The sequence below is a fragment of the Etheostoma spectabile genome, chromosome 2 (assembly GCF_008692095.1).
Source record: "Etheostoma spectabile isolate EspeVRDwgs_2016 chromosome 2, UIUC_Espe_1.0, whole genome shotgun sequence".
Classification (NCBI taxonomy): Eukaryota; Metazoa; Chordata; class Actinopteri; order Perciformes; family Percidae; genus Etheostoma; species Etheostoma spectabile.
This window is the reverse complement of record NC_045734.1, coordinates 5,253,534-5,268,547: the sequence shown is the minus strand read 5'-3', so window position 1 is coordinate 5,268,547 and position 15,014 is coordinate 5,253,534. Positions and strand designations below refer to the sequence as shown.

Genomic DNA, 15,014 nt, shown 5'->3' with positions numbered 1-15,014 from the left:
AACATATAATTCGTGACATATATCTGCTGCACGGCCACAGGTGAGAGAGGACAACAAACATGTCGACCACACAGGCAGCTGCTATGCCGTTCATCAGAAGCTTTGGATTTAAAAAACCTCTGACAACAAGGCTCTAACAAAAGAAGTGCTGAATGCAGAATATGTGGATTCTAACCCAGAGACTTGTGAGCATCTCGGATGCTTAGTGCACCTAAAAACACTGCCATGTGTTTTGAATATTTGGAAGTGTGTCATGTAGTCTTTGTTAAACTGTACTCAGGCCCTGAACAAGTCTAGGTCTTCAGATTAGCTCAAACTCAGTTAAGTCATACATTCCTTTAAACTCACTCTTGAAGTGTTGTTGTGGATCTGCTTTGACCGTCTCTCTTTTGCCGTGCTCCGCGTAGGAAACCAGTGGGTTGATTGGATCAGGGGGGGGCCCATAAAAGTTCACAAATCCTGGTGGGCCAGGTGGACCCGCTGGTCCAGGTGCACCTTGTGGACCAGGGATACCTGGGGAACCAGGAGGCCCCTGAGGACCCACAAGTGCTTGGTACCCAGCTAGTTGGACAATGAAAATAAAAATCTGTTAGTTTAATAAATGCTACTGGATCTAAAGACTAGAATAGAAACTCTACATGAACATAAACACAATGAGCTGTAAAACCTGATTTTGCTGTGTTGCTTAATGTCTGCATTGTGTTTCTCACTTGCTAACAGGTTTCCAGGAGGCCCAGGGGGTCCAGGGGGTCCAGGGACACCTACCGTCCCCCTATCTGGGGACAGAAATGCCCCACAGTCAATCACAGTCATGCTCTCTCAACAGAACGCCTTTTTAATTGTCAACCTGTAGGTTCATCTGGAACACTCACCATTCATAAGGGTGAGGACACGTTCAGCCACATCCTGGGTGTTCAATATGTAGTTGCTGTGGCCTGGATCTCCAGGAGGTCCCGGTGGACCGACAATGTATCTCCTCACATCCTCCTCTGGACAGAAATAATTGATACAATTTGGCAAATAGTCTCACATGCTATGCTCTAAATTTTAGAGGCTACCACTTTAAAAGGAGTCATATACTCTAATCATTTATTATTGAGTCACTAACACTTAACACTAAGGCTACCGTTTGGCAGCTGTAGATGTTAGTAAATCATTAAGAAATGGTGATGTTTCACACTTTAAAATAAGGTTCCCCCAATACCAGTTTAAAATGTTAGTGACTCATTAGTAAACGGTAATGTTTTACACTTGAGCTTTTTGCAGTTATACATGTTTATAACTCAAAAATAAATGGTCATAAAAATGAGATGCCAAGAAACATTAAGATGAATCATCTCAGTGAACTGATACCAAGGATGCTGGCTGATGGAGCTTAACAGTACAGATACATGTGGGCTCACTCTTTGGAATGCAACAGGTGACTGTTGCTTTTTCAATTGGGTTATAACATCTTATTAATGTTTAATATAGGGTTTACAACCTAATTAATAAACTAAATGCAAACCATTCTTAAACCCTTTATAAAGTACCCATCCAAGTTGTGTTTTTACTGCGTAAGGGCCATGCCCTTCACTATTCACAACCTTCAGTCCAATGAGTAGTCCTTTATCCTTTTCACCAGTAGTAAGCTGAAATTGACTGAGGTATGACCATTCCATGATGTCTCCTTGGGTATGTTTTCCTTTTTAACAGGAATCTCTGAGTGAGTGTGTGCCTCAGGCAGCGTCAGGAAAAGTGGAACCCTTAGGGTCTGAAGAGCTGGGTATTAAAGCAACAGACTTCATGTGTGCCACTGAAGTATGGAGTTTCTGCCATCTAAAAGAAATTCAGGGACTTTAGCTGTCCTCAAATAGATTTACGTTGTAATGTGTTGATGAGGTCGTTGACAGAGACGGAGCCAGGTGGACCTGGAGGGCCAGGGGGGCCAGGAGTCCCGTCATATCCTCTCCCTGGACCTGAAATGATAAAGGTTGTAAGGGGTTTCCCATTTACTGTAAAAAAAAAAAAAAGTAGGTTTTCACATGCAGAAATCTTATGTATCATGTAATTGGTCATACTCTGGATGTAGGCGATCACTCGGTTGGCTACATCATCCACCAGCCCATCCCCTGCGGGCCCTGGGGGCCCTGGGGGCCCTGGGGGTCCAGGAGGTCCAGCCAGGTACTGCCTGATGCTGTCACCTGTGTGTCAAGACAAATTTAGTCTTGCATTGCCAGACCTTCCTCCACAGCGCTGCAAAGGAAGGTCTGGTGAGTCTACCCTGCAGAGATCTGAGGAGCAGTTAACCATAGTCCTCAGAAATCCACCGGAGTTTAGAATGCCAACACCAAGAAAGCGGAAGCTAACGGACATCCGGACGAAATGACTGAAGAGCATCTGACGGAATTTCTGGCGGCACCGGTGCAATCCCGGGAATGAAACGTCGTCAGTATAGACTAAGACAATCTTGACCTTCATCATAGTGTTTAACCAAAGTAAATGAATACATAGCTTACTCTGAAGGTACTCTGCCATATACTGGCCCACATCGGATCCAGACCCACTTCCATCTCGTCCAGGTGGTCCAGGTGGTCCAGGTAGGCCCGGAGCACCAGAACCGTATGAGCCACCTGGTGCGACAACACACATTGTGAAATAAAATGACATGTAGAAAAAAAGACTGAAATAGCAATTTAAAACACAGTTTTAAAGACGAAATTATTAGCATTAGCTAAATTATTAGCAGTGCCATTTAACTAAGTGAGTGAGTGATAGTGAAGCCACTGCAGAAGTAATAAAAATTGCAGTTCCTCTGATGCTAACTCCAAGAAAATGCAAAACATCCTTTTTTAAATGCAAAGTTAATGCAGTTCTTCCAAAAGAAGTTAGAATCTTTATAGGTGATATAATTTGAAGAAGCATTTCCCGAAATGTTATCATTCATTCCTACTTGTCACGGTTATGTGCATTTTATCCAAGTCTATAAAGTTTAATCCAAGTCCTCAACCTGTTCTCTTGACCCCCTCCCCACAGCTCTGGTCAAAACCTGTCTCACTTCCCTCATCTCCTTCATAACTACCATTATTCATTCTTCTCTCTCCTCTGGTATTGTCCCCTCACTTTTCAAAACAGCATCCGTCTCACCGATTCTGAAAAAACCTGGCTCAGACCCAACCAACTATAATAATCTTCGTCCTATCTCAAATCTTCCTTTATTTCTAAAATTCTTGAAAAAATAGTGTCTGTTCAACTCCATGCTTTCTTTTACCCTTAACTGTCTTTATGAACCTTTCCAGTCTGGTTTCGCCCCTCCCATAGTACTGAAACTGCCCTTAAAAAATCACCAATGATCTCCTACAGCTGCTGATTCGGACTCATCTCATCCTCATCCTCCCGATCTCAGTGCGGCCTTGATACCATTCTCACTCCATTCTCCTCAATAGACTTTCTCCCTCGGCATCTCTCACACCCCTCTTGACTGGTTCCGCTCATATCTCTCCGACCGCACTCAGTTTTTAACTCAAACTTCACATCCCACCCTTCCCCTGTTCTACTGGCGTCCCTCAAGGTTCAGTTCTGGCCCCTCCTTTTCATCACCTACCTACTTCCCTTGGCAATATCTTCCGCCAATTCAACATTCATTTTCATTGTTACGCAGACGACACCCAGCTCTACTTATCCAGCAAACCCACTCCTCGCTCCCCCCCTTGTCCCTTACTAACTGCTACTTGAAATAAAGACTGGTTCACCTCAAACTTCCTTAAACTAAACAGTGATAAAACCGAACTCCTCCTCGTAGCACCAAGTCACCCTATCCAAAATCAATAGTTTCTCTTACCAATCGACAAATCTTGGTCTCCCCTTCCCCTCAGGTCAAGAGTCTGGGCGTCATCCTCGATTCCTCCCTCCCTTTCAGTCACACATAAATAATATCTGCGGTCTGCAACTTCCACCTACGCAACATTAACCGCCTCCGTCCGTCCCTTACCACTACACTGCTCCATCCTTATCCACAGCCTCGTCACCTCCCGCCTTGAATACTGTAACTCTCTCCTTTTTGGCCTTCCTCAAAAATCCCTCCATAAACTTCAACTTCTTCAGAAACTCAGCAGCTCGTGTCATCACCAGAACCCCTCATTTCATCATATAACCCCCGTTCTTCAGCAGTCCATTGGCTCCCGGTCAATTCAGAATACATTTTAAAATCTTTCCATACTTTCAAAGCCATCCAAACCTTGCCCCTCCATATTCTATCAGAACTCCTACACATTGCTGTCCTCCCGCTCCCTCAGATCTTCCTCCTCCCTCCACCTCACTGTCCCCCATGCTCGACTCATCAACGTGGGGACCAGAGCCTTCAGCCGCTCTGCTCCCCAGCTCTGGAACTCACTCCACAGACCTCCGCAACATCAACTCTCTCCCTCTGTTCAAAACGACTAAAAACCATCTGTTCCAGCTCGCTTATCTGTAAATACATGTTCTGTTTTGTTGTGTTGTGTGTTTTGTTGTTTTGTTTTTTGTTTATTGTTTTGTTATTACTACTTACACTTTTATGTTCCCTGTATCGTCTTTTATTCTCTGTAAGAGTCCTTGAGTGTTAGAAAGGCGCTGTTAAATAAAATGTATTATTATTATTATTATTATTTTGTGTTTCTCCCCTCTTCCCTTTTTCATTGTTTCTCTCCTGGCAGGCTGGTGCAGTTGAGGGCGGGGCTGGCTGGGTGAGCTTTGCTTCAAGGCACACCTGATCCTCATCTTGTTGACTGATCACCACATTTAGGCAGGGGCCCTTCTCCAGTCTGTGCCAGGCGATGTCGTGCTAAGCGTTGTGAAGTGTGGCGCAATCCGACTCTGTTTTAGCCCCAGCCTCTCTGACTCTCGTTTTGGCTCTTTGGACCTACCTGTGATTTTTACCCTTTTTGCTCAGTATCCTCCTCCTGAGGACCTCCAAGCCAACCAGTTCCCTCTTCCTGGCTCGCCGGCCAGCCCTCGACTGCAGCCACCCGTTTCCGGCCAGAACTAGTGACTTTTTCTACTAAAAAACCTTGAATTGCTCACTGTCTCTGTCTCTGCAATTCAGGGCCAACACACAGACCTAACAGTATTTGTGTTGGACTCACAATGGACAAAAAGGTAATGAAAATTGAAGCAGAAGAATCTGAGATATCATTTTTTTTATATTCCTTGTGTTCCTCTCTTGTTAAAACCTGGCGCCTTCAGGTTTTTGCCAACAGTTTGGCAAAGATTTATGTGTTACACTCACAGCAGCTAATGTAGCCTTGGGCCGCCAGGCTCAAACGGAGATTTTTACTTGACAAATTACAGACATTGCAGATTCACATGGGATTAATATCAGAGACCGCCTCCGTAATTATTACAAATTAGAGGTCCCCAGTTAATACTAGTCCTGTGATTTTGATGAGTCGAATTAGTGGGGGAAAAAGAAATTCTATTAATCCTAGGTCACACGACTTCCTAGAATCTGAAAGTGTACAAGGTGTACTAATTGTTCCAATGAGAATCAACGTTCCAGTTTTTGCAGCATTATTTTGTATTGATCAAAATTGTTGAGGCCCTCCAGCCAGAGTGGTCAATTCTTTCTAAATAAATAAATTAAACACATATCTTTTGGAGCATTTTTTCATGATTGAGGTGTCTTTGAGTGAGTTCTCAACCATAGTTGCTACTGGTTGTTCACAACCCCATGGACCCTCTGAAAACACGGCGTATAACTATCATTAAGATACTTAGACTTAGACTTAGACTTAGCTTTATTAATCCCTTTGGGATGACTCCCGCAAGGAAATTAAAGTTACCAGCATCCGATACAGCATATGAAGGAGAAAAAAGAAAAAGAGAAAATACTGTCTCAATACATGTTTTGGTATTTGAGCATGTTCTTACCAGGGATTCCTGGGGCCCCTGGGACTCCTGTATCGCCTGCAAGGAACACGTAAACAGAATCAGAAATACATTTATTGCCAGGTAAGTAGCACTTACTATGAACTTACTTTGGTTGGTGGTGCATAAATACAAACAGTAATATTAGATAAACAAACGAATACAGATACAAAAATAACACATACAGGGAAAAGAGGTGGTATGGTCGGTGCAGTATGTACAAAATTGTGGAGGGATGTGCAAAAAGTTCAAAAAAGAAAAAGGATATATAGACAGAATGTAGGATTAAGGTTTCAATGTCGCTGGGGGTGCAGGGCCTGGTTGGTAAGGCTTACTGCCGTAAGGTTTTGTATCCAGGACGAGAGGGACACAGTATAAGAGACAAACTCCAGTGACTTCATGATAAAAGAAAAGACGAGGAAAGACAGACAAAATAGACAAAGTGTTGCACAAAAAAAGAAAAACGTTTGGCTGAGTTTACCTTTAGGTCCTTGTGGCCCTTGTGGCCCCTCTGGGCCTGGAAGACCCTGAGGGCCCATAGGTCCAGGCTGACCTGGGTAACCTAAAATGAAAAACCAAAACACTGATTTAACAAAAGCGTGTAGGTTCATTGCAGACTCTTGAAATACAACTGAACACACTCCGCCTTCTGATGAATTCCACAAGATGTGGCTGAAAGGTCTGGGAAATTCTCCACTTAGTGGACATTATGCTACGAATTTTCAACTACTTAGCAAACGGTTACTTTGGTCTATTTTCTTATAGATATAATAAATAATAATATAATAGGGTACTTTCTAATTTAAAGTGTAGAAAAGATAAATACTTGGCACAACTCCCCAAAGGTTTGAGAAAACACCTGCTGTGTATTTCCTCAACTCATATTCTTCATGGCAGAGCGCATTCAAAATGATTATGTTTTTTCTTTTTGGGGCTTATTACCTTTAATTATAGAGCATTGTGGAGAACAACAGGAAAGAGGGAGATAGAGAAGGGGGAGGGGGGGTGACATGCCCAAAGGCCAAGGGTCAGATTTAAACCCCATGAAGAAAGACCCCCAACCATAGACAAAATTAAAAAAAATCCATCTTGTCTAAAAAAAACAAAAACGTTTACATACCAAGACCTGGACTCCCTGGAAGACCTGGTTGACCTGGTTCACCTGAAACAACCGTCGGTTAGAAATGTTTGTTGTAAAAGTCTGGAGTTTTCTCACCTTGGTGCCCTTGTGTTCAACTTAGGATAAACAATAAGACAAAGGTTTTTGGATTTTAATGTTGATTTTAAAGTAGAAACTGAATTCATACCTTGACCTGAGAACTGCTGCCACATTCACTGATAAGTTCATTTATCATGCCTAAATCCATTATGCATGCAGTCCTATGATCTATTTTGTTGGAGACCAGCCCACTTTTTTTCAGAAGCATCTGATTCGTCAAACCTACCTGCTGAACCTTGCGGGCCGTGGGGTCCTGGTGGTCCTGGTGGTCCTGGTGGTCCAGCAAAAAAGGTTTCTAAGACAAACCAGGGAGGAACACATTAAACATGCTGAGCAAAGAGGTTAGAAGCTAACCCCTTACATGACACGTGTCCAGTTGTCTTTAGTCCTACAGTATATCTGAAGTGAGACTATGTTTCCACAAACCTGAGGTTGGCACAAAGCTGCCAGGCTCTCCTTTTTCTCCTGGAGGTCCAGGTAAACCAATTCCTGTGTGGAAAAATAAAAATTAAAAATTATGCTGACACTGCTTAAATGATCCTGTATGCTGATGACCTAGGTATCTATTTGTTTGTTGATGTAATGCAAGATACTTGTGTACCTGGCTCTCCTGCAGGACCTTTGTGTCCTGGAGGACCCTGTTTAGTCTCACCTGAACAACAGTGACAGCAGCATTTGGACAATCATTCATTTGGTCCAAGCATCTATTCCACTACCATTAATATCTTACAAATAACTTTTGTACGTACCAGGAGGACCTTGAGGACCAGGTGCTCCAGGATGTCCTGGTGGGCCAGGCAGTCCAGGCACTGAGGAAAGTAAACATAGAAGCGCTAGGTGTGTGTTTTACTGTCTACCCCACTGTTATTGTTGTTACAATAAGATACAATAAGTATAAGTTATGAGTACAGAATCAAAAAATAGAGAGGAACTCACGCCCAGTTTGGGTGGCACTGATAGTATTTGAACTACCAGGCTCGCCAGGTTTTCCTTGATCTCCCTTTGCACCTCTCTCTCCTTGGTCTCCCTTAGGTCCTAAATGATGATATCAATGTGCCATCACAGAAAAAAAAACAATCTTTTCAATATGTATCAATAATCCTCACATTAATCTACCAGTTTTGATCCATCATAGATGCTTATAATGGGTGAAAGGTTTGGACTTACCAGGTTGTCCTGGGACACCAGCGGGGCCAACGGGACCAGACAGACCATGTATTCCAGCAGGACCTGGAGGCCCAGCAGGCCCTGGTGGTCCAGGGATGGCCACAGTATTGGAGCCAACTAGAAACAAAACGTGAGAGACACAAACACCAGTTACATTTAACAACACTTTGTGTTTTAATCAGGTTTAAATCTAAAGTATAATTAGTACATTAGGACTATACTGTATGTTGCTGTACTTACCTGGAGCAATGATTTTACCAGGCAGTCCTGGTTCACCTGAAAGACAGCGTTATGTTTGATTACATGTTGAGACCTTTCAGTATAGACACAAAAAATGTCAATAGTTTGAGGAAGTCCTTAGTTTTGGCAAGAAAAGTTTTTTGGGGCATTTTAGGGCTTTAATTGACAGAACAGCTGAAGAAAAGAATGGGGGAAATGCAGCAAAGGGCCACAGGTTGGAGTCAAACCCAGGCCCACTGTGTTGAGGTGTAAACATCTATATGTGGGTGCTCTACCACCTGAGCTATCTGGGCGCCCACCTTCCACTCATTTTTTAGTTTTAGTAGTTGTGTTTCTTGTCTTGTCAGATTAAAACACGTGGTGTAAATGTAAGCACATTCTCACATGATGCTTTGAATTAACTATACCTGAGGGACCAACATCTCCAGGAAGTCCAGGTGGTCCTCTCACGCCAGGAAGTCCCGTCGAACCCGTGTCACCTGCATACAGGGAGACTCCGGATTACAGAGCAATCTTTACCTCAACAACAACCCTAAATTATCTGGCCATTTTCTCTGGCAGCCACGACAGAATGTTATCCTAAACTCTTATTAATGTATTTTACTACTATTGTGAAGCTCTCTCCTTACCTGCAGCTCCTTTAGAACCCTGTGGTCCAGCAGGACCATGTGATCCAGGTTGTCCTGGTTCACCTTTAACCATGAAAACAAGAACCATTAAAATCAAAAGCATTTGTTTCTAACCAATAACAACTTCTTTGAGGGTTTCTAACTTACATTTGTCACACTATTTAAACAAAAAGTGGCAGGATTATTTCTAACTATATATTTTTAATAGAATAAATTGCACAATTACAGAACGATAGGTTATAACTAACAACTTTTTTAGGTCTTACTTACATTTTAATACCTAAGGTACCAGACAAACTGATTTTCAGAAGGAACAGGGCAAGACAGGACTTATCATTGAACATACTCCTCCAAAGATATATTATGTCAGCTTACGAGACTTTATAACCTTTGCTGAACAGCAGCTACTGACATTACATTAATGGCAGTTACAGGATAACGGTGAAAGACAAATTATATTGGCACAAGTAGAAAAGAGTCACAGTGAACTGGCTCAGTAATCTGTTATACAGCAATATCTATCTAAAGTTTGCAAAAATTACCCGCATAAGCAAAAGTCTTTGGTCATAGCAGACCACATAAGACCGTAACAGCAGAACTGAAATAACCAAGAGTGTATTTTCCTACTTATGAATTTAAATCTTAATCTATTTTATGCCACGGAGCATCTTACCAGGTTACAAGTTCTCTTCACACTAGCGGCATTATGTAAACATTAACATTGGCTAACATACATAAAGGCCTAATAAAATATGAAATTGTAGTTGTCTTTCAGTTTTTTTCTTTTTAAGTACAGTGTGCAATAAAGTCAAATAGTGCCTTCGAACCAACTGAGTTTAGGTTCTGAGTCATTTAACTTTAAAAAAGAAGTTTAGAAGTATCTTTAGCACTTTTATATTGAATAGCTGCTGTAATGGAAAATTATTTATTCATGTTTTTTTTTTAATGTAAAGCTATTGTGAAACCCACCTGTTGGTCCACGTGGTCCCCTCTCTCCCAGATCCCCCTTGGTTCCTGCCAGCCCTGGTGTTCCTCGATCGCCTGCATTCAAAACAATAACATGTGTCAATGGTGCTTTTAGAAGGTGGTCTGAACTGATACTGAGATATCTTTACATATATAATTGTTTAATTGAACTCCTCCACATCTATCTTTCCATCTGTGTGCGTTCATGTCCCAGTAATACTTGTTACTAACTCAGAGCTTAGGGTTTGGAGCTTATTCCCCAGAGTCCTTATGCTTTCTTGCCTTGCACTTTTCCTTGGATTAGGGTGGCACTTAAATCATGGTTGGAGCTGCTGACATGGTGCTGCTTGGTGCCCTGCTATACCCTGCTGTGCCCTGCCATGCCCTTCTATGCCCTGCTATGCCCTGCTATGCCCTGCTAGGCCCCTCTATGCCCTACTATGCCCTTCTATGCCCTTCTATGCCCTGCTAGGCCCTGCTTTGCCTTGCTACGCCCTACTATGCCCTACTATGCCCAGCTATGCTCTGCTACGCCCTGAACTACTACAACTATTTATATTTCTAGTCATAGTTCCATTATATTTACTGTGACTTTAATTGCCACTGTTCATCATACCCTAACCGGCACCAAGAGCCTGGGTCTGTCCAAGGATTCTGCCTAAAAGTAAGTTTTACCTCACCACTGTTGCACTAAATGCTTGTTTTTGGGGGAAATATTGGAATTGTCCTTGTTAATTATAGAATGTGGTCTAGACCTACTCTATCTATAAAGTGTCATGAGATAACTCTTGTTGTGATTCAATGCTATATTGAATTAACACTGCAATTAGGTTATCAATCAATGTTCTGCAAAGACTTAACTTAACATTTCTATATATTTGGACTTTTCTAACACATCATCTTTCTTCTTAACCGTAGTAATAAAGTAGTTTTTTTTGACAATTTTAAAGAAATTACAAATTGAGGTACCTTTTTCTCCATGTGCTCCTGCTTCACCCTGGAAACCCTTTGGACCTGGAGCACCTGCACACATATGATTACACATTTTCCACATGCCTGCCAATCAAAAGGAAATAACTAGACAAAATCTGAAACTCATGTCTTCAGTCTTTACCCGGGCTTCCTGAGGCACCTTGCTCTCCCATGGCACCTAAATTACACAAGAAATCATAGTGGTCATTGATTTTGGCATGTTGACATGTTGCAGCGAGTTTACCATCATTGTCATATGTATTAGTTATTAAAGTGTTTAGTACAAGGGCTTGAACAGTGGTTCCTAAAATTGACCACAGACCCTCATTTGATAAGATTTTGTCCCAGGGTCCCATTTTCTTTTTTGCTTTTATAGTCTCGCATTGCCAGACCTTCCTCCACAGTGCTACGGAGAAGGGTCTGGCTAGATCACACAGCATTCTGGGTTGGGAGAAAAATATGCTCTGGTTTATTTCTTTAAACCAATCACTAAGCGCCGGACAGATTCACCCTGCAGAGATCTGAGGATCAGTATATTTATAGTCCTCATAAATCCACCAGAGTTTAAAATTACGACACAAAGAAAGCGGAAGGTGACAGGTGTTACCTGAAGAATCCTGGAAGTGGAACGTTGTGAATGTAGACTTGTTCTTCCATGACCCAAACGTTCATGGAATGACAAAACGTCATACGTTTTGTCATTGTGTCACTTATGGAAAGAATTATATTGAAGGTAATGTATTCCCTTTTTGCAGGGGACCGCCTGGAAGTTCCCCTTAGTGGTTTGGGAACCACTGGCCTACAATATGCAGAACCACTGGTATGGTCCTTTAAATTTGATCCAATCTGGCCTACAACTCCACCATGACCTTACCTTTCGGCCCCATCGGTCCAGCAGCACCAGCAGGACCGGGACGTCCTGCCTCGCCTTGAGATCCTGTCAAAACCAGGTTTCATTGTCAAGGACAATAGTTGTTTAGTTCCATAAATTAACATAAAGCAAAACCTGTTATACCTTTGTCTCCTTTCTCTGCAAAACCTGGCGGTCCAGCCTCTCCGCGGGGGCCCATCGGTCCGTCCCGGCCCCTCTGGCCTGGGGCTCCCTCAGAACCTGGCTCACCTGGTCCCAAAAGAGAATGAATGACGAATGAGAATGAAGACGTTTATTCCAGACACATTAACAACAACAAGAAAAAACTAAAAAATGCACAAGTTAGTTCACAAATAAGCTAAATAAAAGCCTAGACATGCCTGAACAGCCTAGACATGCCTGAAAATAATAAAATAGAAAGAGTTATACACTTATTTAATCCTACTCCTTCTCCACTGCTCAGTACTCCGTGTTTATTAATTAACTTCCCTTCCTGACCCTTTGTACTGTGGTACGCTCCCAACCAACTACAGTACATAGAATTTGCTATGTTATTTGTACAAACCATATACATATACATTCATACAACGATTGCATTCTGTGTTTTCATTTCATAGTATGTCCTCAAAGAACAAAGATGATGATCTAAAGTGAACACTACCTGCACTTCCCTTGGGTCCCCTTGGTCCATCCAATCCTGGGTGACCCATAGGACCTAAAGAAAAAGAGACATGATTGGAGAATGAACCAACATTGAGTTAGTGACCTCTGTGGGAAGGAAAACGTGGCAACACCTTTTCTCTGAGTCTCACCTGGTAGGCCAGGAAAGCCGCTATCACCTACAAAAGATTAATTTATAGCCGTTACACAGCTGACTGTGTGTCACCCGCTGCTTAGGTTTCATATTCAAAACTTTCGGAATACATATGCAGGACAATTCCTCACCTTTTTGTCCTAGCAGCCCTGGATCGCCTGTAAAGAAACAGTCAGTCAAATGATTGATGTCAACAAAAAAATCCATTTCCAAATGAGTTTATGATTCGTGCAAACGTGCCTTTAGGTCCTGGATCTCCTCTCTCCCCTTTTACTGAGTATGCAAGTGTATCTAAAAGTTGGAGAGAAACAACGTTAGGATCAATTAAAATTCTAATGTCATGAGGTTGTTTAATAGGGGTGTAAATCTCACGTCTTATCACAAACACAATGTTAAGCGTTTATAATATGGTATTATGATACAATATTTACTGATATCCCAAAGTCTAACAATTTGATTCAATTCAGGGGGCCTGTGATCAACAAGAGATGATACATAAGCCCATTAAACACACATCAGTTACATTTATGTACATTTAAAAAAAGAAACTCAATATGATTTGACAATTTGGAATTTTGGAAGCTATTCTAGACATTTAAATTAAAACCAAACTATTCTTTTTAACAGAAGGAACAAATCTAACGTACGACTTTCACAATAAAAGCACTTAAAAATAAGGATATGTATTTATTTGCACTTTATATTGATAATATAGGTCCTTTTCACAGCAGCCATTTTTAGATGTCATTGCATGTAACACAGGTGTATTTAATAACATTAATTATGGTCCTGTTCCATTAAGGTGGGATAAGGCCCTGGTATAAGCTGACATGCAGACGCTTGCTCACTGGAATGTCTGTGACACATTAAATAGAAAATGACGATAATTAATTTGAACAATTTCACCAGGGTGTGCCCTGCATTGACATGTGAAAATGGCTGCTGTGATTGGATCGATGAGGATTGAATTGATATATCGAGCCACACCCCTATTTTTTAATTTACAGTTTCACACGTGTGCAGATTTTTTGAGCTTATGTGAAGATAACCAATGACTGTGTTGTGTTTTTGTACCTCTAACAGCATCGGAGCGGAGTTCAGCCCTGACCAGCAGCTGAACGGCTCTCTGCAGGGCGGCGCTGTCCTGTCCCAGCCCAGCAGCCCCCAGGTTAATGACGTTGTCTGAGTTGGCCAGGGTCGGCCCAGAGGGACTCCTGTCGATGTCCAGCGGGTTGATGATGTTGATGTCAGGTGAGCTGAACTTGCTTGTCTTAGCGCCCGTGATGGCTTCCAAATCATTTACACGGCTCTTGAGTTGTTTCACTTCTTCACCTGTGAGGCCCAAGGGGAAGATGATGGACACTCAGTGACCCTTAAGTGGGATTTATGGTTCTGCGTGGGCTCCACGCAGAGCTTTCACAGTAGCCTACGTAAGTGGCCTGAAGTTTATACCTGTGGTTTAGTGTGTGCATTGATATCTTTAAGAGAATAGCAGGGCCAGCATTTGTGTGCGTGGGAGTGTGTGGTAGAGCGAGTGAGAGTGTGATGGAGATTACCTTGATTACAGACTATAGAGACATAGTGGGAGAAACAAAGTGTCTATCCTGTGCTTTCTGACCATGGCGGGAAATCAGTAGCGGGAAACGTTAATCCTCTCCTTGATTTCATGTTGATGGAGAAGAAGAACCAGGAAATGCAACTGCTACCAAGCCACAGTTGAGCGACGTGCGTTGCCGGGACGTGTATAGTTACACTTTTTGAGAGGTGCACGTCAGGCGACAACGTAGGGTCTGGCTTAGGGTCTGTATATCCACGTACCTACTGTGCGTACGTAGCCACGCCGTAGATTTAACACAGATGCATAAAATCACGCTTAAGAAGGTAAATGACATGCTGCTAGAAAATGAATGTCTCACCCAAAGCGATGAGTCCAAAGAGGAGGCCGAGGAGGAGGAGCAGGCTGAGCAGGAGGCCCAGCAGCCACTTCCACCAGCTGCAGCAGGAGCTGAAGCTAAAGCCCGAGTCTACTTTACGGATCTCTGAGAAAACCACAAATTATTGTTTTTACACTTTGGTTTTTGTACACATGAAACAAGACATAACACGGGCGTGTGTCAGGATTTGACTGTAAACCTGGGTAGCCTATGCAACAGGCGTAAGCATGTGGGGAGAAAAGTAAAAATTACACTATAAACAGTACCTGCATAGGTGGCTTTGTCTTTTGTGGAAACTTTTAAGCTTGCTGCTTTAAAA

General features: G+C 42.4%; 1 protein-coding gene across 6 annotated transcripts in view; it reads right to left on the bottom strand.

Annotated features, from left to right (window-relative positions):
- Window positions 1–15,014, bottom strand: part of LOC116696166 (collagen alpha-1(XVII) chain) — a 39,188-nt gene that overhangs the window by 11,401 nt on the left and 12,773 nt on the right. For 3 of the 6 annotated variants that reach the window (XM_032526951.1, XM_032526987.1, XM_032526976.1), the window contains exons 15-44: window positions 14,962–15,006; window positions 14,678–14,800; window positions 13,836–14,093; window positions 13,002–13,052; window positions 12,893–12,919; window positions 12,760–12,786; window positions 12,609–12,662; window positions 12,092–12,196; window positions 11,951–12,013; window positions 11,219–11,254; window positions 11,074–11,127; window positions 10,108–10,179; window positions 9,139–9,201; window positions 8,917–8,988; window positions 8,510–8,545; window positions 8,270–8,386; window positions 8,039–8,137; window positions 7,852–7,911; window positions 7,704–7,754; window positions 7,529–7,591; window positions 7,329–7,397; window positions 7,004–7,045; window positions 6,365–6,445; window positions 5,887–5,922; window positions 2,499–2,612; window positions 2,061–2,183; window positions 1,863–1,958; window positions 873–989; window positions 711–776; window positions 349–561 (exon numbers count right to left, since the gene is read on the bottom strand). In XM_032526951.1, the coding sequence (XP_032382842.1) occupies window positions 349–561; window positions 711–776; window positions 873–989; window positions 1,863–1,958; window positions 2,061–2,183; window positions 2,499–2,612; window positions 5,887–5,922; window positions 6,365–6,445; window positions 7,004–7,045; window positions 7,329–7,397; window positions 7,529–7,591; window positions 7,704–7,754; window positions 7,852–7,911; window positions 8,039–8,137; window positions 8,270–8,386; window positions 8,510–8,545; window positions 8,917–8,988; window positions 9,139–9,201; window positions 10,108–10,179; window positions 11,074–11,127; window positions 11,219–11,254; window positions 11,951–12,013; window positions 12,092–12,196; window positions 12,609–12,662; window positions 12,760–12,786; window positions 12,893–12,919; window positions 13,002–13,052; window positions 13,836–14,093; window positions 14,678–14,800; window positions 14,962–15,006 (2,433 nt within the window). The remainder of the gene's footprint in view (window positions 1–348; window positions 562–710; window positions 777–872; window positions 990–1,862; window positions 1,959–2,060; window positions 2,184–2,498; window positions 2,613–5,886; window positions 5,923–6,364; window positions 6,446–7,003; window positions 7,046–7,328; window positions 7,398–7,528; window positions 7,592–7,703; window positions 7,755–7,851; window positions 7,912–8,038; window positions 8,138–8,269; window positions 8,387–8,509; window positions 8,546–8,916; window positions 8,989–9,138; window positions 9,202–10,107; window positions 10,180–11,073; window positions 11,128–11,218; window positions 11,255–11,950; window positions 12,014–12,091; window positions 12,197–12,608; window positions 12,663–12,759; window positions 12,787–12,892; window positions 12,920–13,001; window positions 13,053–13,835; window positions 14,094–14,677; window positions 14,801–14,961; window positions 15,007–15,014) is intronic. The other 3 variants (XM_032526958.1, XM_032526995.1, XM_032526966.1) reach the window with 3 other exon arrangements.